At 51.4% G+C, this 21602-nt stretch overlaps 10 protein-coding genes across 10 annotated transcripts; 3 read left to right on the top strand and 7 right to left on the bottom strand.

Annotated features, from left to right (window-relative positions):
• Window positions 1–155: 155 nt before the first annotated feature.
• CTAM01_11411 (uncharacterized protein) lies at window positions 156–1580 on the top strand (the record flags this gene model as incomplete). The annotated part of the gene is made up of 2 exons (XM_060527422.1): window positions 156–1016; window positions 1077–1580. 2 exons carry the CDS (start codon window positions 156–158, stop codon window positions 1578–1580), a joined length of 1365 nt encoding a protein of 454 aa, XP_060377992.1.
• Window positions 1581–1661: 81 nt separating this feature from the next.
• Window positions 1662–2600, bottom strand: CTAM01_11410 (uncharacterized protein; the record flags this gene model as incomplete). The annotated part of the gene is made up of 1 exon (XM_060527421.1): window positions 1662–2600. The coding sequence occupies one exon, from the start codon at window positions 2598–2600 to the stop codon at window positions 1662–1664; it is 939 nt and encodes a 312-aa protein (XP_060377991.1).
• Window positions 2601–6477: 3877 nt separating this feature from the next.
• On the top strand, window positions 6478–7915 carry CTAM01_11409 (phosphatidylethanolamine-binding protein; the record flags this gene model as incomplete). The annotated part of the gene is made up of 3 exons (XM_060527420.1): window positions 6478–6608; window positions 6681–7192; window positions 7746–7915. 3 exons carry the CDS (start codon window positions 6478–6480, stop codon window positions 7913–7915), a joined length of 813 nt encoding a protein of 270 aa, XP_060377990.1.
• A 507-nt stretch (window positions 7916–8422) lies between these two features.
• On the bottom strand, window positions 8423–10172 carry CTAM01_11408 (uncharacterized protein; the record flags this gene model as incomplete). The annotated part of the gene is made up of 3 exons (XM_060527419.1): window positions 8423–8830; window positions 8906–9708; window positions 10142–10172. 3 exons carry the CDS (start codon window positions 10170–10172, stop codon window positions 8423–8425), a joined length of 1242 nt encoding a protein of 413 aa, XP_060377989.1.
• A 309-nt stretch (window positions 10173–10481) lies between these two features.
• Window positions 10482–11687, bottom strand: CTAM01_11407 (uncharacterized protein; the record flags this gene model as incomplete). The annotated part of the gene is made up of 1 exon (XM_060527418.1): window positions 10482–11687. One exon carries the CDS (start codon window positions 11685–11687, stop codon window positions 10482–10484), a length of 1206 nt encoding a protein of 401 aa, XP_060377988.1.
• Window positions 11688–12114: 427 nt separating this feature from the next.
• Window positions 12115–13026, bottom strand: CTAM01_11406 (uncharacterized protein; the record flags this gene model as incomplete). Its single annotated transcript, XM_060527417.1, has 1 exon — window positions 12115–13026. One exon carries the CDS (start codon window positions 13024–13026, stop codon window positions 12115–12117), a length of 912 nt encoding a protein of 303 aa, XP_060377987.1.
• A 1270-nt stretch (window positions 13027–14296) lies between these two features.
• On the bottom strand, window positions 14297–14657 carry CTAM01_11405 (uncharacterized protein; the record flags this gene model as incomplete). Its single annotated transcript, XM_060527416.1, has 2 exons — window positions 14297–14453; window positions 14506–14657. 2 exons carry the CDS (start codon window positions 14655–14657, stop codon window positions 14297–14299), a joined length of 309 nt encoding a protein of 102 aa, XP_060377986.1.
• Window positions 14658–15288: 631 nt separating this feature from the next.
• Window positions 15289–15625, bottom strand: CTAM01_11404 (uncharacterized protein; the record flags this gene model as incomplete). The annotated part of the gene is made up of 2 exons (XM_060527415.1): window positions 15289–15544; window positions 15621–15625. 2 exons carry the CDS (start codon window positions 15623–15625, stop codon window positions 15289–15291), a joined length of 261 nt encoding a protein of 86 aa, XP_060377985.1.
• Window positions 15626–18108: 2483 nt separating this feature from the next.
• On the top strand, window positions 18109–19418 carry CTAM01_11403 (uncharacterized protein; the record flags this gene model as incomplete). Its single annotated transcript, XM_060527414.1, has 2 exons — window positions 18109–18855; window positions 18960–19418. 2 exons carry the CDS (start codon window positions 18109–18111, stop codon window positions 19416–19418), a joined length of 1206 nt encoding a protein of 401 aa, XP_060377984.1.
• A 350-nt stretch (window positions 19419–19768) lies between these two features.
• On the bottom strand, window positions 19769–20947 carry CTAM01_11402 (uncharacterized protein; the record flags this gene model as incomplete). Its single annotated transcript, XM_060527413.1, has 2 exons — window positions 19769–19983; window positions 20620–20947. 2 exons carry the CDS (start codon window positions 20945–20947, stop codon window positions 19769–19771), a joined length of 543 nt encoding a protein of 180 aa, XP_060377983.1.
• Window positions 20948–21602: the final 655 nt, after the last annotated feature.

Here is a 21602-nt window from a genome sequence, read left to right as displayed (position 1 = left end):
TTGGCCCACATCTCTCTCTCTCTCTTTCCACCTTGGTCACCAACCCTCACCAGTCAAGTTGGGCATCCACTCTTTCATTCTGCTGGAGGCTTTTTTCACTCGCTTACACACTCTCTGTCTGTCTCTAAGCTTACGGAAAGTGCAACGTCGACACAATGGCCTGGACCAAACACGCGGCCGTGTTCGCGGCCTTGGCTCTCGGTGCCAATGCTCAGGCGCCGACCAATACCCCTATCCCGGCGAACATTGGATTTGTTCTGAGTGTGCAACCCCCTGCCGCCGTGTCGAACACCACTAGCCTGCCGACCTCCGCGATCACCGGGATCTCGTCCACACCGACGGCGTCTCTCAGCGTCACCCTCAGCAGCAGCAGCATCCTCTCGCAGCCGACCACTGCAATCTCGAGCAGCGGATCTTCGTCGGTGCTCTCGTCTGGGTCTCCCAGCGGAAGCAGCACTCCCAGCGCTTCCTCGTCTTTCACGACCTTCGGTACAAGCAACTTGAACCCGCCGCAGCCGAGCTCCACGCTCACAAGCTCCGCTCCGACTGTCGTCACGCCGGGTAGTTCCACCACTTCCCCTATCCTTTCGAGCAGCAGCACTTTCAACTTTGGGAACAGCAGCACTGCTAGAACGACTCCCTCCTCGACCAGCAGCGTCTTGAGCACACCTACCACGACCATCAGCGTTGGCGGCAGCAGCAGCAGTGGTAGCAGCAGTGCTCCTAGCTCGAGCAGTACCAGCACCGCAACCTCTGCTCCGACAAGCACTACAACCGGCAGTACCAGCACTGGTAGCTCGAGCATCGCCAGCACTACTTCCAGCAGCAGTTCATCGATCACATCCTCAGCTTCCTCTACTGATAGTTCCACTTCGACTTCCTCGACTTCCTCGACGTCCAGCGATTCCTCAAGCTCGAGTAGCTCCTCCACCTCCAGCAGTTCTTCAAGTTCGAGCACCTCTATAACCATCACTTCGACCAGTTCTAGCAGCTCTAGCAGCTCCAGTAGCACCAGTGTGAGTAGCACCCCCCCGATGTAGCCTCATGCGACATACACCATGCTGAGTTGTCTTCAGTCTACCTCCTCCTCGACACTCTCTTCTTACATCTCGTCCCCGTCTGGTCCTTGTGCTATTAATACCGCCGCTTTCGTATTCCAAGCCTCAGGTACAGGAGACGTCAACGTAGACGGCAAGTGGGCCGCGCTGTCGCCGGCCTTTGGATCAGGCTACAGGCTCCGTTTTGATACCACCAGACAACTGGCGCAACAGTTTAGACTCCAGCCCGACTGCGCGCTCACCACTGCTGACGGTACTTTCGTGGCCATGGTTGGCGGCACCGCGAATCTCCATTTTCAGTACTTCTTTCAGTCCACCGCCATCGCCTCTTCTCTGGTCAATGTCAATTTTGAAGCCGACGTGTGCCAGAGGAATGCCGACAACACACTCACCTGCACAGCCATGGGTCAAAGCATTTTCCAAGTCACGCCAGGTGACCCTTCTCTCCAATTGGGCGACGAGAATTATGGGGAGGTGGTCACGATCAGCATGATTACCGTACCAGGAACCATCTTCCGCTGAAGTGGTGGCACGTTGGGGGTTGGAACTTTGGGGATATCACTAATAAATAGCTTTTGAGACAAATCTAATAGTCGCATCTCTTTATGAGTTGCTCTCCTTTCCCGTATATCCCGTCTTTGTCTCTCCCAAGTCCCATATGCCATCGCATATCCAATGCCCATCTTCTTTTGTCCACAAAAAGTCTGGTATCCTGTCGAATCTAGCGTCGTACCGGTCCGATACCCCCATCCAGAACCAAAAGTCATCCCACTTCATCGACATGGGCCGCTGCATCTCCGGTCCAGAGTGGTACACTGGCGGCGCGTCCCTGATTCCTTGCTCGTCGAAGCAGTCCGCCACCTTGAACCATAAGCTCTCATCCTTGAGTTGATGAATGGCAATGGCATCGTTACCAACCAGCGCGTGCTGAATGGCATCCGGATGCGTCTTTTTTCTAGCCCACGCCGTGCCGTCGTGCCGTGCGTCTTTATTGTCGTAGTCGAACTTTTCTGAGCCCCTAAAGTTTACAAAATTGGCCTTCTCGTGACCCTTGAGCATGAGAGTCGCTATGGCCATGTCTTCGCCCGTCACCACGTGATGCTTGTACTGAAGATTCGCCAGCAACTCGACCATATCCCATGTGACGGTGTACATGGCGCCGTGCGGGAAGACGAGATCCCAGTACTTTGAGTAGTAGAGCTCTCCAATGACAGTCTTCTGGACTGTGCTCTTCATGAGCCTACTGGCACTGTCAGTCGAAAGTCTCGGTGACAGGAAACGATCCCAGAATCCTCGTGCGTTGAGCCATAAGTCGGTGTCCATCTTCGACACAAACTCGTACTGGACGTTGTGATTAACGAGCCACTTGTAGAACTCGAGCGTCTTGATGGTGTTGGCAGTGATGTCGTCCTCGGCAATAGTATCCAGCACAATCATGTCTCCAAAGGTGCGGTTCTCGTTGGCCACAACCTCCATCCACTGTGGCCCAGGATTTGATACCACGAAGCGTCCGTCAAAGGGGGCATCGCTAAAGATCTTCATCCACGTGGATCGTATGAGCATCCGACGTTCAACATCTGATGCCGTTGAGATGACTGCTGCCAGCCAGGGGTTCGGTAGTATGCTGTCATCTGTGCTGTTTGAACCTGTTGGTTGAGGAGAATACGGGAAAGGTAAAAGATCGTATGATGGCTCCGGAAGCCCGTCTACCGGATTTCCATGAACGATAGGCTTCGTGATCGGGGCTTTGAACGGCTCGTGGTGAGTTGATCGTTGGGTATCATGAGTAAGGTGAAAAGTAACGCCGAGAAACAAGATGAAACAGATTGCAAAAACACGAAAGAACCTCCTCTGGATACATCGACTCAACGATGTCCATATTACCATGGCCATGGACGAGCATGAGGCTACGGAAGCCATGTTCTCTATCTCACACTCTCTCTTTCAGTTGCGCGAACGCAAGCGGTTCTGCAAAAGCCACAGCAAGTAGGGGAAGAAATCTGGGATGAGTAGAGCTGTCAGAAGAAAGAGGGAAGAGAGTTCAGAAGTTGAGACGAGCTGGGGTGGACGGGAAGTAACCCCAAACCCCCCTGATACACGATATTGCAGACAAGATTTTGTAAACCCTCTCTGCAACTATATCGGGCGAAAAGTCACGTAGGAACGGTTACGGCTGCCTGCTCAGCGCTGGGGGTCAGCCGCCACCGCCATGCTGGGGTGGTGCGGTCACATCCCGAAGACACAAGCCCACAGGAAGGCAGGCAGAGATTATTTGGTTGGCTCGTGAGGACTCCTTCATCAGATGGTAATCGTGGTAGTGGAGGGTATGCGCAGGCCAACCTGCGCTGCGGGCTTCTGTATGAATCAGACGCGCCGCGGGCATTCGGTTCTGTACGTGATCTGCATTTCCTCCAATACTTTTCTCTTTCTCTTTCCTTTGATTTTTGCTCTGTGTGTCTGTGCTGTCCCGTAATGCCATGGCTTTTCCACCCCGGGGTTTGCGAGGGTGATGTACCTAGTTGATGGAGACAACACTTTTTCCCGCCTATATGCAGATCTCCATCATCCTTGTTCCTTCGTTCGGGAATATGAAGCCACGCGACATGTTGCCTCTCAGTCGTCGGGCGTTCCTTCGCGCCATGCACTGCCTGTTTCCGCAGCGGAGGCGCTGCCTTGGCGGACCGTCCAATCAGCCTCATCAATACCAAAGTCCCTCATTTTGGGTTCCGGAGAGATGAACTTGCGAAACATCTATCAGCTGCCAAACTTACAATCTTGCCAGTGAACCAACGGATTCTGGAAGTAGACTTTTCGTTATCGGCTTCGAAAGATTCTGCCAGATGCAATTTAGTTTGCGTATAATATCACTCCGTTAGTCTCTATATTACTGATTGGTAGCCGTAAATGGAGTACTACAAGCGGGCGATTATTCTATCACCCGAGTGGGTAGTGGCTCTACTAGAAAACTGTAAGCGTGCGTATAGCAGTACTTGAAGAATGAACTTTTGCAAATGTTGATGTTCGAGTTGACAACATGGACGGACCATCTACTACCAAGTGCTGACGATGTACATCAGGGGCGACCCTAAAGTCCCAAATTGGAAAACCCACGTAGATGCCACGGGACTCTCGAGTATAAGTGAGATCCTCGAGGCTGAGAGCAGAGAAGCAATACTGTTGTGACACATGGCTAGCCCGGCTAAAGTAGAGTCACCTTGGCTGTCGCCCGACTGCGGTGTGTCCAGCGGGCATGCATTTGGAAAAGGCAAGTCAAATTAGTCGCCGAAAACACAAAAAGGCGAATCCACAGACAATATGTAATATCTACCCGCGAAGCGAGAACGTACCAAATCATGGATCACCGTTTTTGGGGCCTTTACCAGTGCCCGCCCCTATCTAATGACCTTGTCTTCTAAAGTAGCTTACAGGGCCAAGCTCAGCCAAGCTACGGATACAACAATCAACATCATCAGCCCCATTCTCACCCGTTTCCTGCAGGCAATAAGAAATGACCGGCTACAGCCGACGTGCGATAGCCAATCTAATTTCACTATACGGTTCATTGATGTAGACTACAACACGCCGCGTGATGCCCGACGCTGAGCCGCCGCCCGACGTTACACTGTGGCTGCAAAACGGAACCGGGCAAGGCTCTCACCGGCTGGCTTGTGCAGACTATTCAAATTTCTAGACAGCCAAAGGAAAATCTGCCTCTAAATGGCCAAGATCTGCGATTTCATCGGCACTTGAGGCCTTTTGAGTGTCCTTCAAGTTGGTTCCTTATTTACAGCTTGGAGCAGATGGCGAGCGAGCACTACGTGGAGGCAATTACTTCATCCAATAATTCAATTAACATCCAAGGAAGGCTTAAACAGCGGGGAGAGGATTCAATCGTTGCATACTGCAAATTTTTCTCAAGGCCGTTGGCGTACTAGCAGGGCTGTGAATCCAGGCAGCAGAATTATTCTCGTTTTGGTAGGACGAGCCTCAACATAGGGGGGGGGGGGGTGGAGAGGCGCGAAAGGGTGTTTAATGCCAGGATAAATGGAACCCAATTGTACAAAGTTGCTAAGATTCACCGGAGTCCTATCTTCTTCCAAATTCGCGAGGTAGTCTCATTTACGTGCGGAGTTAGACTAAGTTTTGCAATCAATCTTAGTCTAATTCATGGATAGTACTGATGCCTGCCATCAGGCGGACTGACTTCATTCTGATTCGCTCACCGTTACTGATTACTTATCTGTAGTGAAGAACACGACTCCCTGTCGCTAATTCTATTTCTGTCAGTAATCATAGATGGGTATGTGACGATGATTGCAAGTTGAACATTTCATTCTTTAGCTGCTTCGTATCAAGGTCTCCTTCCGTCTCGTGTTCATCTTCAAATTCTCTCTCTCTCTCTCTCTCTCTCTCTCTCTCTCTTCCGATGACTTAATTAGGAGCGTTGTTCACATTCAACGAAAGCCTCTCGCTTGAGCTCATGGAAATATTCCCAACTAGGAGACAGGGTCGCTCACTCAATGTATCTGTATCGCGGGCTCGTCACTCGCCGCCCTCGCAATAGCTTCCCTGTGAGTGTAGTTATGATCTGATATGATGGAGAGCCAGAGCTTCTCGAGTGCCCGTGTGTCCCGAGGGAATGGCATTGACAATGTGAATGTACCAAGCGGCCTGTTCTCACATGCGTCCCATCTTCCAACATGGCATTGTCAGCATTGGGCATCACGTAGCGCTAACTGAACCACGATGGCACTTACTACGAGGGAATCCAACTGGGCCATTTCAAATTCCATGGTACTAGGTGAGAAATGACATTGATATAGAAAACCGGCCTTTATACGTCGGTCTGAAGCGCCGTTCACCTGACGTTCTCATACTGCTCAACATCACGACTATGAAAGTTGAGGAATTGAGGGCAATCTCATCGCGACATGAAAATGGAGAAGGAACACCAACTGAGACTTCATATCACTTCACAAATCATGAAAAGTCGTGAAGATCAATGAGACTGTTGGGTGAGAGCGGCTGAAATAAAGTTGCAAGACCCATCTACTTCATTTTAGTGCGCGACCGGTGCGCCGTTGCAGTTGACGCCGCGGAGCAGGGGTTCCGGGCGGGGGAAAGCACGCCAGAGCGTAGCGGCATGACATCACCAAAAACGACGCCCGCGGCTTTTCCCTCCCTGCGGAAACCGAAGCCGGCGGGGGGGGCGGCAACAACGGCACAATTCTTCAACACGTTTGTCTTCGCATCAATCGTCGCAAAGAAGAAACGCTCAACCAAACAATTCTTCAACAGCAGCAAACTTGCTTGCGCCTGGCTTCTGCTGCCTGCCGCAATCTCAACTGTTTCATTCAGTGTTCATCCACTGTATCGCAATTCGTCTCGAGGACGCGCAACGTCGTACCCGTCACCCGCAATGGCGGGCTCCCTTGCAAGCAAATTCCTGGCCGCGGTGGCTGTCTGCGGCACCGTTGTTGCCGCTGCTCCGACGAGCCAAGATCAATTCGTTCTCAGGCCTGCTGCTGATCTGACTCGCGTCCACGAAGAGTACGTGTCTCTCGTCGGCTCCGCGCCCTACTCATATGCGCCTTTGACAGCTCGCTGACCTGCAAACTACAGGCTGGACAAAGCCAAGGTCATCCCTACCGTCTTGGATGACTTTGAGCCTATCATCGGTGTCGCGGCCGAGTGGTCCTCTTCCAATGTCGCCGATCTCGGGAACACCCTGAAGCCTGCCGATCTCCAGTCGGCGCCTATTGTTGCCATTGTCAGCGGCTCGTCAATGACCAGCGTCATTGCCACGACATACGTCCTGACTCTCACCGACCCGGACGCGCCTACTCGTAGCAACCCCATCTGGTCCGAGTTCTGCCACTGGATCGCTGTCAGCAGCTCCCCGACCATCTCCTCCGGCATCGAGCCGGCGGATCTGGACGAGGTCATCGAGTACAAGCCGCCAGGACCTCCGCCCAAGACTGGCAAGCACCGTTACGTCTTCACGGCCTGGGTGCCGGCCAACGGAACCAAGGAGAAGCTGGAACTCTCGAAGCCGGCGGAGCGCAAGCATTGGGGAGGCCAGGAGGGGCGCGGGGTCCAGAAGTGGGCCAAGGAGAATGGCCTCGTTGCTGTCGGTGAGTCGATGTCCAAGCACATAGCTCAAGTCAAGGAAAGAAGACTGATTGCGACCCAGGTGCCAACTTCATTTATGCTCAAAACGAAAAGCAGTGATATACACAAGTGACGCTATATTTTGATGTCGGCCCAACGTGACCCTAATGCTGAGGGAGTGAAACCGCAAAAATCAGAATGGGTTCGTAATCACCACCACGGGAAACTCCGTTATGCGAGGATATAGCTATTAATACAGATTGAATTATTGCTACTTTGAGCAATCAATCATACGTCAAACAAGTCTCAACCTGAACCAATGCAGGGACAATCATGGACGGAAAATACGAAGTATACACGCGTGCGCACTACCGACTGACATTGTGCCACGTAAGAAACCCACCTACCAAGGAAATGTTCACAGCCACCCCGAACTCCTCTATCAACACACACATGTATCGACCAACGCAACAAATGAAGCCGCGACCCACGTTCGCGAAGTAATGATGACCTGCGATAATATCAGTTGCTAGTCTAGGAGGAACAGGGCAAATGCTGATTCTCACCATGTACAAGTCGCTCGAATGTGCTCTTCGTTGGTACGACTATCGACCGCCCAGGAACACAAGATCTTGATATTCGGCGCCGAGGTCTTCTCTCTGAAGGTCCTCAAGCCTCGTGACGATCATCGTGACCGCGCTTGGTTGATGCCGGACCTGGCCCCTGTCGACAATCCAGGAAACTGAGTGGGCAGGCCTGCTTCAGCCCATCTCGGACTTCTCAATGCGCCCATGGGATAAGGCGTTGATAAGGTACGAGATTCAATGAGCAACTGCGGCACTATCTCAGTCTTGGCCTTGATCTGGTAATCGGACTGACCTCGATGACAATGCTGCTTCAAGTCCGGGTAGCCTCGAAGGGCATCCTTGATTGTCTTCTCCCTATGACAGGTGGAGGTTTGTCTAAAGGTCTGCACAAGGACTAAGCTTTCCGTGCCTGGGTGATGTGGCTGTTTGCTTGAGTACGTCCGTCGACTATTCGGGCAAATCACACCTGTTAGATATCTGGTTCAGCGTGAAGGTATCGCTCGAGCGTTGGTGAGGATTTTCATACTTACTTTTGAGGAATGGCAGCAGATGCTGGAAGACAGCGTCGATCGCCAGTCAGGTATAGCAACACTGCTCGCGGCTGCCTTCGCGTTCCCTGACGCTTTTTCCTCTGCGGTGTCAGCTCAACCAAGACCTCTGACACTATCAATCGGCCTGGTCGGCAATACGGCGTCTTTTCGTCCGCGGGCCAAAGTCCTCGCCCGCATTTTCCTCGACTTCGTCCGACCTCTTCCGAACGACAGGAGGAGGCGAGATACTTAGGGTGCGGCTTCTCAAGCCCAACCCCGAGCTCCCACTCGCATGGCTGCCGCTCTCGCCGATATCCTCAACCTTGTTCTTGAAGATGGACGGCTCTGCCTGCTGCCTGAAATCCACAGGAAGGTCAGGAACTTGACTGTCATCTTTCACGTCTGGGAAAGACGACTCTGGCCCTCGCTTCTGTCCCGCCTGATGAGTAGCTGGATCATCAGGAGGATCAGTGACAGTGTTGGCCACCTTCTTCACCTTTACCTCCAGGCGTTCCCGCCTTTTTAGCTCCCTCTTTCTCTTAGACTGGCCAGTGAAGGAACACACTTCTGACATACGCATGCAGACTTGACAGGGGCCAGTTTCCTTCCGAATACATACATATGTTTGCTTCTGGCATTTTCTGCACTTTGGATCCTGCGCCGTCCCTTCTTTCGCGGTCGTGTCGGCACGTTTGTGCTCCTTCCACGTCTTCTCGGCAATCATGTTGCCGTTGGGACCATGCCTCTCTACACAATAGCTGCAGGTGCAGCGTACCTTCTCGTTCTCTTTCTTTGGCTTCGACTTCTGGTTGACGACTGCCACGACCGCTGGTTGTGCGGTAACTTGGGCAGACGCAGGAGCGGGAGTCGCAGCTGAGGCTAGAGCTGGAGCCGCAGCTGCAGCTGGAACCAAGACTAAAGCCGCACGTTGCTTCGGCGCCGAGATCGAGGATTGTGCACTGCTTTGAGGCGTGCTCAAATCCTGCGTACGCCTCTTGATTGGGCCATCCGGGAGTAGCTTTCGTCCCCTGGCATTCAGTCTGGGCATTGCTGGGGGCGGATGCGTCACCGAGGGCTCAGGCATCGTCGACGGCCCAGGGATTTTCGAGGGCCCAGGCGCCGACAACTCAGGACTCGGAGGTGCCTGCAATAGTGAGCCCCCAACCGGGGCCGGGGACGTGACCGGAACTATGACCGGATTAAATTCCCGCTTGGGCAACACCGGCGACATGTCGGTGTTCATGATATCCTCTATTGGGCACTTTGGTTCCCAGGTCCGTTCGAAGCGTCTTGGCCCACCTTCTACCTGTTGCTTCTGCTGCTGAGCAGGGGCAGTGGCAACAAGAATCGGTGCCATCTCTCTTCGTGTCGGCTCCGTCTCGTTATGATACTCAACGTGGAATATTGTGGTGACAGTGAGATCTGGTGAGTGGATGAGTTGGTTGGTTGACTGCTGAATATGAGAAGAGAAAGGGGAAAATACCGTGTAGGGACTCTTATCAATGAGTTCCAGACGGGGATGGAGAAATGTACAGCTTTCTGTGCCTGTCCTGCCCGGGCGAACACAACTCTGTTTCTTATATTCTAAGAAAATCTGCCCGGAGATAGCTGGGCTTGGTGTCTTCTACAAAAATTGACCTTAGCTACCTCTGTAGCCTTTCTCCGGTACGTGTGTGTATGTGTATGTGATATCAAGCGTCGAAAGCGGTTGTCAACCTCTTTAGTCTTTCTCCGATACTCTCGTTGGGAAAGTGAAGATTACAAGTTTCTCAGATAACTACCTCTCTATCCTTTCTCCGATGGGTGATCGAATATTACAGTTCGTCCGCAGAGAGCTCCAGCAAGCTCGCCTCACCGAGACTGCCGAGACGCTTTAGGGCGAGCATGCTCTAGGCTAAAGCGTCGGTTAGTCGTCTCTGTGACATAGTATTATGCGACACACAAGATTCCCAGCGAGTAAAATGGCTTCATATTAAATTTCATTACAAGCAGACGTAGTTATTATAAAATATGGGATATGCAAGATATTACTGTGTTTTTGTGTTGGATTTCTATGGAAAACAAGTGCGAAATACGGCTGCAGGACCGTGGCGAGTAACGATCTCACAAGTCCTACTTTACATGAACAATATGTTCAGATACCATCTTCATATACCGCCTCCCCGATACCATCCAATCCTAAGATGGTTCTAGGTCTAGGAATCCTGTGAGTCCTGAACTCTTCCTTTTCCGGGGGGAGAACCGCATGGTTCACTCGAAGACGACTCCCCTCTCTCGCCAGCTGTGGCGCCACTTGAAGACGGACTCTCACCAATGGTCCGAGAACCATCATCGCTGGAGCTACGCTCGCGACCACTGGAAGCAGGCGGCTCGCCAGCCTTGTCTCGAGCAGGAGGGCTACTAGGCGACTGTTGCGCAGCTGGAGAGGTCTTCTTGCTGGCCCTCGTGCGCGCCTTCTTGTTCGGAGGTTCCACAACCTCCAATACCTCCTCCGCCTCGTCCGTGTCCTTATCCCGGGCAGGGCCCCCAGTCTTCTTCTGCTGCCGCTTCGCTTTATCCTGATCTCTCTTCCTTCCCTTCCCGGGGACTGGATTCAAGGAGCATCGCTCCTTCAACTTCATACACCTTGAGCAGACTTTGCCTCCGCTATAGAAGCATTCATCTCCCTTGTTATTTTGGAGACAACGATCGCAAGGAACGGCGGGCTTCATGCCTTTATTCCTTTCCTTGTCAGAGCGACTATGCTCCTTCTTCGTCTTGGCGCACTGCTCGATCCCCTCGGGGTTGCTTTCCACGCACTTGGAGCATTTACAGATCTCCCTTTCGCCACTAGTGGCCTTTGACTGCGGTTTCTTGTCCGCCGGTGTGGCAGCGTTGGTCCGCGTATTGTTGTTCGCGGCTGCTGTAGGTTTCGTCGGCATCTTCTTTCTCGCGACTAGGGCGGCTTTTCCTTCAGCTGCTGGTTCGACCGCTGGCGGCGAGGGCACTTTTTTATTTTCATTGTTGACCTCTTGATTCTGTTGCTTTTTGGGCCTGCTCGTTGGCAACGGGCGCCGAGGTGCTGGGCGTGAACCGTTGCTGCTACCCGCCTCTTGACTTTGTTGGATGGCGGGTCTATTGATAGCAGTGAAGCCACGAACGCGCTCGGGTACGGGACTTGGAGACTTTTCCCGAGAAAGAGCTCGACTACCTATAGTGATTGCTGGCGTTGCAGAAGCCAGCGGTTCAGGAGACGGATCCTGAGTTGGCGAGGTCGAGCTGATAAGACCGACGCCGCGAGCCACGCGCTCCTCGTCCTTTTTCGATTTATACATCGCCGCCAATGCCTCTACGGCAATGTTTCTGAGCCTTTCTTCTTCTCCCTCCGCAAACACGGGCATGAAGGTGACAGAAACAGCCATTTATCTGAGTTTGGACTGTTATAGTGTTAGCTGGGACTGAATGGGTACTAGGCAGACAGTCATAGGAGAGCAAATGGGATGAAGTCTCACAATATGGTTTGGATGAAAACCCGAATACTCACAGAATATCGAGGATAAGGGTGAGGGAATTGTCAAGGTGGAAGGAAACATATCGTTCTGGCTCTTTATATAGACACATGGCACCTGCTACAGATATTGACTTACTAGGCAATGGAGATAGGTTCATGAAAGCTGGGACGGGTATATAATTGGCGTACCATTAAGTTCATCGCGGGTTCGGTACGCAATGAGGTAAACGGAAATAGCCCTCAACGGAGAAAGCTCTTAACCCAGCGCGCCCGCAAGCAATAATCCATGGGATATTGATACTAGACAAAACCCTTCAGACTCATTCCCAACCCCTGCTTTACTCCCATGAACATAACTCCTTGTACCGGGTGCACTCTGAGCAAGCCTTGTAATTCTCTGGCCATTGATAGCATTTGCGCCTATCAATCTCTCGGCATCTTCTGCATTCGCCCCGTGGCTTTTCTAGCATGTTGTGTCTCTCAATCTTGTCGGCTGATAGATGTGCTCGTATGGTCTCTCTGGTTTTCGGCTTGCCTTGACCATGGCATCTCAAACAAGGGCACTTCCGTATTCTGCCCCCTTCCCTTCTGTCCGACTTTGCGTCTTTCGAAGGAGACTCGTCAATGATATCATCGTCCAACATGCTGTAGCTCGAAGAGGCTGGAGTGACGATGTCGGACATTTCAATGTCGGTGGTCTCGCCGGGAGATGTCTCGTTGTCAGGAGTCTCAGCGCCGGTGGCCTCCTCAGTTCGAGCGGCGTTGCTTGAACTCATTGAGCTTGATATACTATCTGCTGACTCGATCTCTCTTGAACGGGAGATCTTGGATGAGACTGACTTTGGCGCAGTGTTTCTCGGTGCATCATCAGTGAAAGCTTGAATTTTCGAAGCAGAATCGTAGACGGTGTCATTAGCCGAAGTGGCCTGTTGTAGATTGTCGGATGGACCATCGATTGTTGTAGCACCATCCGCTCCCTCTATTTTCGCTCGTATCTCTTGGTCATGGTCGTCGAATAGTTTGTCTAGGTCTTCAAAAGCCACGCTGGGAGTTTCTGGATGCGGTGGAGACATTTGGTGAGCAAGCCCCTCTTCCACGGACATGCCTTGATCGCCTGCAGACATATCCTCGTCCGTATGGAATTCTAAACCATCTCCGTCCGTGGGCTGGGGATCAAACGGATCGTCCAGATGTGCATCGTCTGGGTGCAGATATTCCGCGTATGAGAACGATTTGTCGGCCCCGGACATTGTTGGGCAGTTGTGTGGCAATCTTGCGTTTGATTAATGAGCAAGTGGGTGATGATTCTGGTAAACCTGGAGGTACCAGTTGACAATCTAATTGATTCAGAAAATACAGAAGATGATGATGTGGTCTGGTCGAAGTGCACCATTTCTTCCCACAAGCCAAAGAATGCTGTCATGTCATCAAGTGACGCTGTGCCTTCCTTTTTCTTGTGACTTAATGGTCTGGGAAAGCATTGCTGGGCTGACTGGGCACCGACGACGAGACACGCAAGTACGGCAGGAACTCAGCTACACGTAACAATGGTCACCTGCAAGAGCAGCATATAACACAGTCATAGACTTGCAGCTGCCCAAAATGAATGGAGATCATATGGAACTAAACCACTGCCTCTCATTGATATGTCTAAGGTCCTTCCTTCATTACCATGCTAGACACTTCACTGCTTTCCCTGGAAAATGACTTGGTGCCCTTTCCTCTTGCCCTAAATAAATGGACAAACATCGATGAACTGACCAAATACTCAAGAACTGAACGACAGAAGTTGCACGCTAGACTTCACTCTGACTGGCAGCTGCATATTTATCTCTTACCAAATATGCGAGGCAGAGCGTAGATGGACAGTCTTCAGTACTGACTTGGGTAAGCCAGCCCTTTGGCATGCATGAGGATCCTATCTTCTGATGATTCGGCAAGATATTTAGGTAGCCAACAACTCTGAGGAACACAACCTAGCTCTCAGAATAGAAAGCTTCTCGTAGGACGTTACACACCAGTCTATCCTCAGGCCAAAGATGTAAACATGTTGTACTTATCTCATTCAGGTGGATCGCAACCAGAGTCAGATCTCATAAATAAAGCCTGGGTATGGGCTTTCCACCTCATTGAAGTACATCTAGTATGTTCTAGAAACGAGGTATTGATCTTCAGCCCTCGCTCCAGCTAGCTAAGGCACCTTGATGACTCAATGACGGCCCACCCAGGACTCCGAACTTGAAGATTTATCTAAAGCCCTTCATTACCTACTTCACTCACAATGCGGAAAGCCTCCCTTGAGATCTTCGCTGCCCTAGGGCATCTTTTGCTCTAGGTCACCGTCCCAAGCTAACGGACGGTCGCGATCGACAGTTCCTCAACAATGATATCCGCCAAGCTCCTGATGATGTCGTCGTTCTCCAGCTTGTCGCCTCTGCCTTCAAGTGAGTTCCTGTGACGCAAAGTGCTGCTGGTGAAGCGGCCGAATCCATACAAAATAGAATTCGATGAATCCATTGCCTATGGACCAGGAGTGAAGTAAATGGGCACACCCGGCGCCTCAAATTCCAAAGTGAAAACGTTGAAATTTCTAGGAGGACGGAAGTCACAAGCAAGAGTGACCGCATATTTCCGGAACAGAAGGGTCAACACACATGTGATCTCAGCAGGAGCAATACTAAGAGGGTCAGCTTTTCAGGCAAACTTGATGAGCATTTAAGGTGGCTTATTTCTGCCCCAGACACATCCTGGCTCCTTTGGAAAACGCTACTTGATATTGCTCGAGGCTTTTAGCCTTTGGCTTCAACCATCGATCTGGGTTGAAGGAGCGGGCATCAGGACCCCTCGCATCTACACTTGTGTGCAGAGTGTGCGCCGACATTGAAACGACAGTCTAAACAGAAAATTTATGTTAGAAGAGATGCGTATCACATGGCCGTAGGTCCAGTCCCCAGGAAATGACGTACACCAGGCGGAATAAGCTTGTTTGAAGGCCTTTTTCCCGTTCGAAACAACCCTGGGCAAGCGAACAGGCACTGCCGCAGTGAAGCGAATAGCTTCCTTGACACAAGCAGTCTGAGGACACTCGGTTAGCATCTAACCTTCATTGACTAAGGTGAATCCCGGATTCACGAGTAGGTTACCACCATCACCACAACGAATGCAAGGCCTTTGAGACTTACCAGGTATCTAATCTTCTCAAGCTCTAATAGAGGCGGCAAAGCATCTCTGGACGGTATAGAGGCATCCAGAGACTGGACGAGCTTTGCTTCAATGCCTGGATTGGTGAGCATTTCAACAATAGCTACTGTTACCGACACGGCAGTCGGTCGTGTCTGCTCCTGCGACAATCATGTCCACGGCTTCGGTGGCCATGTCGGAATGAGAAATACCCGTGAGCTTGTCGAAAAGAACCGGCCCTTCAGCCTGAGCTTTTCCAGATTCTCTCCATTGATCTACAGATCCAGAGGCGAAACGTGTAACCGAGAAGTGAGCAGGGCATCCAAGTTGTGTCAGTAACACTGAAAACAACATACCTTGAGGAGACTGAGGAGTTTGCCAACATCTGGTTTCATGAAGTTGATGAGTGAGGTTGAAAGACAGTTTCCAATATGACGAGCTAATGGGTAATACAGCATGGTGTGGGATCCATGAGATGCAACACTTAAAGAATCGGAAAACCAGGAGGTGAAGTTGTGTTCGTTCTCTTCGATCATGCCACCGGATCTTCCAAAGGCAAATTGCATAACGACCTTGGTCGTCAAGGCTCTATCAATCTTAGCATTATTAATAGGGACACATTCTTTCCGGAATCACAGGAACGGCAAATAGCGATTGAGCTCACCGCATGGCAGGCTAAATGTCGATGTCCCCCTCTTTCAGCAGACGCTGTATCTTGTGGTCCAGCGCTGTCAACTTTTGACGGATGACTGGCTCAAGCTTCAGAGCCCCCTCTCGTGAGAAAGAAGTACTCATCATCTGACGCCGCGTCTTGTGCTTTGCAGGGTGCAATGTGCGTCCGTCGAATCCGCGCATTCATGAGACGTTTGTAGCCACTCGGAAACGGTCGTTTGTAAAGAGTGACCATTAATTGCACCAAGCATCTCGCTTGTGCCCGAAATACACCAACTGACCAGATCACTGGCTTCAGCAACAGTTGGTTTGGCAGGAGGCTCGTTGCTAATTACGGCGGAGGAGTCGGAAAGGCCTGGCTCGGATGGGGGCTGCCGTGGCGTGTCAACCAGTGTACACGAACCTAAGGTTTTGCCAGCAAGCAAGCGAACGTTCTGAAGAAGGGCGAGGAGAGAAGAGTCGCGGCAGAACGTGAGGTTTAGGTCGACATCTTGCATTGGCAACCGCGGTTGGGCACGCGGATGGTGAGGCGAGCGTCCGTCGGCAGAAGTAAGGGGGTCCACCGCACCCAAGGTCGAGGTAATGTGTCCTTGGGCTGGTTGAAGCCGCGAGGGAGAGGAACTCTCGGAGTGGAAGGGACTCAAATGGCTAGAAGACTCTTCGAAACGTCGAGACAACCGTCGTTGGGCAACAACTCTCGCGTAGCTGCATCCGGCCTAAAGCTTCCGCGAGACGGATCTTCCGCAGGGCTGCTGACCATCGCACCGCTCTTTGCGCGCTTTGCAATTACCACATGCCTTGACGCACCGCTGCCGTTGACTGGGTGGCACCTTCGCAGTTGGCATGTCTCTTTGTAAAGCTTCACGATCGTGTTCGGGTTTGGTAAACTAGCAGTTAAAGGAGACAGCACTTCGGTGTGTACCACGTTTGGCGGAGGATCATGCGGAAGGGCGGGGCTGGTAATACTTAGCTGCAGCTGCGCATGGAGGAATAGAGAGTCCGGTTCGGAGAGATCTGATCGTAGCGCGGAGAGTACGGCAGAGTTATCGCCGATTGTCCGCATACATGTAGGTAGGTATAAGACGGAGATCGGCCCCGGACAAGACCGAGAAGTTCCGTGGAAGGGACGCCAGAAGTCGAGCTGTCTTAGCGACATGGGCTATCAGATTGATCGACCTGTAGCTTCAACTTAACCATAATTGAAGTTCGGCCGAATACAGGCATGACAGAGCAGCGGGTTACTTGCGGACAGACGGAGCAGAGATATTCTTGGGGATGATTCCGCTAATCTAAAGTAATGTGACGCGATCTTAAGTCCGGACCACAGGTGTAGTGGTTGATCATGATTAAGTCCGCGAGGTAGAAGCTGAAAAGCCAACCACCATTAAGTCCGTCCGGCGATATTGTAAAGGCTCACGACCCCACATGCCGTTCGCCGCAGCAAGGAACAGATCTTACGATCCTAGCGCGCGCTGCATAAGCCCTCTCAACACTCCATCGCTTCAAATCAGAGGGATTACTTTACCAATCAACCCCGCGAATACGGAATAAGGTTTAACAATAGAACCGCATGAGCACCTAGCTAGAGTGGTAGTTCCGCGTACTGCTTTACAGACCCTGAGGATGTGATCTTGGTCCCAGTCTACCACTTAGTAGTTAGCACGGTTCAAAATCGGTACAGTGCAGTGCTCACATAACACTGCGTGCTCAACCAGATCATCGTGTAAGACCTTGTAGGGTCTGGGTTCACGGGAATCTATGAGTACGGAGGAGCAGCGCGCGAGAGCTACGATACCAAGGCATTGTTCCGTATATTGAGATTGTCCCTGCTGGAAGGTGCCATTCGGCATTGCATTACTAGAAATGGTGAAGCACAAAGGGCGGAGCTGGAGCGTTACGAAGACCGAGCATTAAAAATACTAGTCATTGGACGGCTTCGTGCGTTACATTAGCTTCACGCTAAGATGACTACTCCAGGGGAGTAAGGAAGAGCAGACAAACTTATGATGATGAAAACTTGAATCTCGTTGTAGTAGACGCGGGCTACAAACAAGGAGATTTGCACACAACCAATACCTAAGTTGCCCTCCCTGGAAGGGGGCAAAGTGTGTAGAGTGACTGGTACACTCCAGTGGGCCTGACGTTTTTACGGCGCGGCGTCACCAGATTGCTGCCCAGCGTAAACGTGTAGTGTTGGACAGGGGACAACGATCCTTTGCTAGTTCAACCTTCTGATTTTGTATACAGGGTCGTGTCGGCACCGCGGCGAGTTCAGATCCCGCTGACGTGAACGAGAAGATAATGTGATGGCTAATGGACTGGTTGATTAAGTGAGGAAAGAATCAAGGTGAACGTCAAGGCATACTGAATTCACTGCTTCGCGATGTTTATAAAGTGTGCGGTATTCCCTCGTTGCTTCACTTGCTCAAATTACTGGAGCAAAATCAGCTAAACTACATTCTTTCAAACAGCAGAACATCATGGTTCGACTTCTTACCCCTATCACACTCTTTGCAGTGCTCCTCGTCAGCAACACGGCTGCACACCGAGGCGATCATCATTCAGACATATCCCATCTGGAGCGAGAACGAGCCTTCCATAGGCGTGCAGCTGAAGCTGGGGCTGTAAAGATGGGCCGTTGTGCCGACACCTTGGAAACCGTCAGAAAAAGCGGCATTAAGCGACGCACTACAACCTTGGAGCGCCTACGACAAGAAAGGGGCTTCGCATCCTCGGCCGGGATTCAGCCTCGTAACAAAGAGGAGGTGGCTTACTATGACTCTCTCAACCATAACCTTACGTCTGTTGTCAAGAGCGGATCCTACGAAGAGTTGTTTGGTTCCAATGCCTCTTGCGTACTGGGTCGGGCTGAGACGATCGGTCCATACTACGTCGAGGGCGAACTCATTCGCAGCAACATCACCGAAGACCAGATCGGTATTCCGATGCACATGGAGTTGCAGTTCGTGGACGTCAACACTTGCAAGCCAGTTCCCGCTCTGTTCATCGACATCTGGGGTGCCAATGCAACGGGCGGCTACTCTGGAGCTGAATCACCCGCTGGCATCAGCGGATTCGGCGGTCTCAACTCCACCTTCTTGCGAGGCATTCAGATCACGGACGAACACGGTGTGGCTAGTTTCGATCTTATTGTACCTGGACACTACTATCCTCGCGCTACTCATACACATATAGTAGCATGGGGAAATGTTACGACATTCGCCAATGTAAGTCCACTAACGATATGTGTCATGTTTCCTTCCTTTTCTGCTTAGCATCGCCTGGATACCGCGAAATTGATCGGCATTTTCAAGAGGCTAACAACTTCAAGGGCACAATCGCCGGTGGTCTCGCAACGGACGACACATTTATCCGTTACGTGGGACAGCTCTACTACGAGCAGAAGCTTCGTGATGCTGTTGACCCCATCTGGCCTTACAACACCAACACCGATAAGGATAACTTCAAGAACGTGGACGATTACATTCTGGCCGAAAACAAGACGCTCAATGGCAATACGGCCGGTGACTTGGGGGCTTACGATCCTTTCGTCAAGTATGCATACTTCACGGATGATCTAACGGACGGGATCTTCGCCTGGCACACCATCGGTGTGGACATGGGCGACAACTTCAATGGAGGCTTCCAAGCGGCCTCCAAGTACGAAGAAGACGGTGGAAGGGCCCTTAATGCCTGGGGTGATGGTACCATCAACCCTTACCCAGCTGTGGTGCCACCCAAGGGGATAGTCTCAACTACTGCGGCCAGTAGCAGCGCTACAGGACTGTGACAATCCATAGTGCATCGATAGCAGCGAAGGGAGCCATGCAACAGCGTTGAGACTGCAGTTGGTGCTCACTAAGCACGCCATGATCGACTTTGTTGAGGCGGTCAAGTAGCCATCGGATGGTGCTGCGAAGCTAGCGAATCTCTAATGCATATGCGTTATGTAAACTCTTACTTCTCCAAGGCAGTGAGGGTAGAGGCTGAGACTTGCGGTCTCGAGGCCATTGAGAATAAGTCATATCTTCCTACTGTACCGTTATTACAGCCCAACAAGCTTGAAGAGTCAGGCGCTACAACATCAAAGTATGATCAAGCCTATACAAAAACGTTCATTCTTCCCACCCAAGTACTCCCTCAAGGCCCTGATGACCTCTCCTCACTATTGTCCAACAGTGAGCCACTAACTTCCGCGCCTTTCGCACTTCGTGAGGGGAATGCAACAGTCGTGTTCTCCAGCCGATCAGGTAGCGGGTCTTCGCCGCCAGTATCCTGAAGCTCGACGTACTCGGACAAGCGGATGTTGAAGGCGAGGCGCAGAATCGTCGAGAACTTGCTGCTGTATGAAGAGCCTGTAACCACTGCAGCCTAAGTACCGATGGTGATAGACAAGATAGTGATTCCCACAGCAACCCCATAAGCTATCCATAAGGGGGCGACTGGGTAAGTGTAGATGTTCTAGTACACTTCCGTCTCTATTTTGGCTTGGATTGGCTCGGTAGGACTGCCCAATGTTGTCAGCTAATAGCCTCCAGGCCTGATTTCGACTGCATTGTGTATTCCACAGCTCACACAGCACACAACTTGCTTCAATTCAGCTTGCGACACAAGACTCAAGGTGGTGTTGAGAAACATATTTTCCAGCAACCTCGGAATTTCGTGGCCGGCCTCTGGTTGATTGCTAAACTGATTCCCGAAGAACATTAAGTCTTTTGCCAAATTTCTTATGCCCACCTGCGTCTGAATTATCCGCGGAGCACCTTGAATATTGCGATTGATAAGGGCACTTCCAATTAGCATGGATGAAAATACATCTATGACCGCTTGGAAGGGAACTCCGACGCCTTTCTTGAACGTTTTGGTCGGCATGGTACCAACATTCTGAGGCCAAGGTTCACTGGGCTCATTCGCTATCGTTATGGTGCTAATCTCCTGAGCTCCGGATCAATATGAGAACTCTGTTTGGTATGAAGCACTATACAGCGTACATTTCGTGAACGAATCAAGAACCAACATGTTGGAGTCAGACAACCCATCGTCGTTGTTTTCGACAACGTATAAGGATATTGGAGCATCTCGGGGCCCAGAAACCGCGTCCCTGGTGGAATCCTTTTTGTCCGGCCAAAATGATGAAAGGTCTGTAGTTGATTCCGGCATCCAGGATATGTACCGATAACAATAAGCATCGGAACAGCGTTCAGTTGCTGATTTGGTGACATTGATGCGCAGCTCGTCATCTGCATCCAGAGCAGAGCATCGGATGTCTGGGCCCTCGAAATCCAGATTCCAACTGGCGTTGCCGTAGATAGAGGCCATCGGGATGATCGTGCCTGATATAAGTGAGCTGATCACTGCTCTTCTAACTCCATCACTTGGCCCTGAGTAGGTTGTGGTACGTGTACCATCTGTGAGCCGTGCAAAAGCCTCACTGGTGAAGCTGATGCTCAAGTGCGAGTGAAGGGATTGCAGCAAGCCCCTCTTATCTTTTCGGGTCCAGATGGGGTTGAGGCGGCGAGGATGCGCTTGGTTCCTACACATGCATGTTGGCAGTAAGCCTGTACAAAAGGCCCCTGAGCCGGTCGTCAAGCGGCAGTGTACCCATGCAAGGCCTTGTTGGTTCGACCTGGAGGCTGCGCACAGTAGGGCAAGTCGAAGAAACAAGAGATAGCATTTTACTTGAAGAGGAAAGGTGTCTCGTTAAGAGCAGACGAGGCGTGAGAGAAAGAGTGAGGGCAATGTAGAGGTAGAGCAGAAAAGAGAGGGGGGCGACGGCGCGGTGTTGAGCGAGGATGGACTTGCAGTTATTTTAGTAATGGAGAGAAAGCCAAACATTCGATTCCATACGGCCGTTTTAGTCAACTAATCCAAATGGCAGAAAATCTCGACTTTTCCAATGGGTGCGGTCGTACATGGTAGCTGAGGGCATTCCCAGTGCAAATGCTGGGATGGTCAAAGAGTTGAATGCCCATGG

Source organism: Colletotrichum tamarilloi (genome assembly GCF_030869305.1).
Source record: "Colletotrichum tamarilloi strain Tom-12 chromosome Unknown Scaffold_61.1, whole genome shotgun sequence".
NCBI classification, from domain to species: domain Eukaryota; kingdom Fungi; phylum Ascomycota; class Sordariomycetes; order Glomerellales; family Glomerellaceae; genus Colletotrichum; species Colletotrichum tamarilloi.
This window is presented reverse-complemented; position numbering and strand designations above follow the sequence as displayed.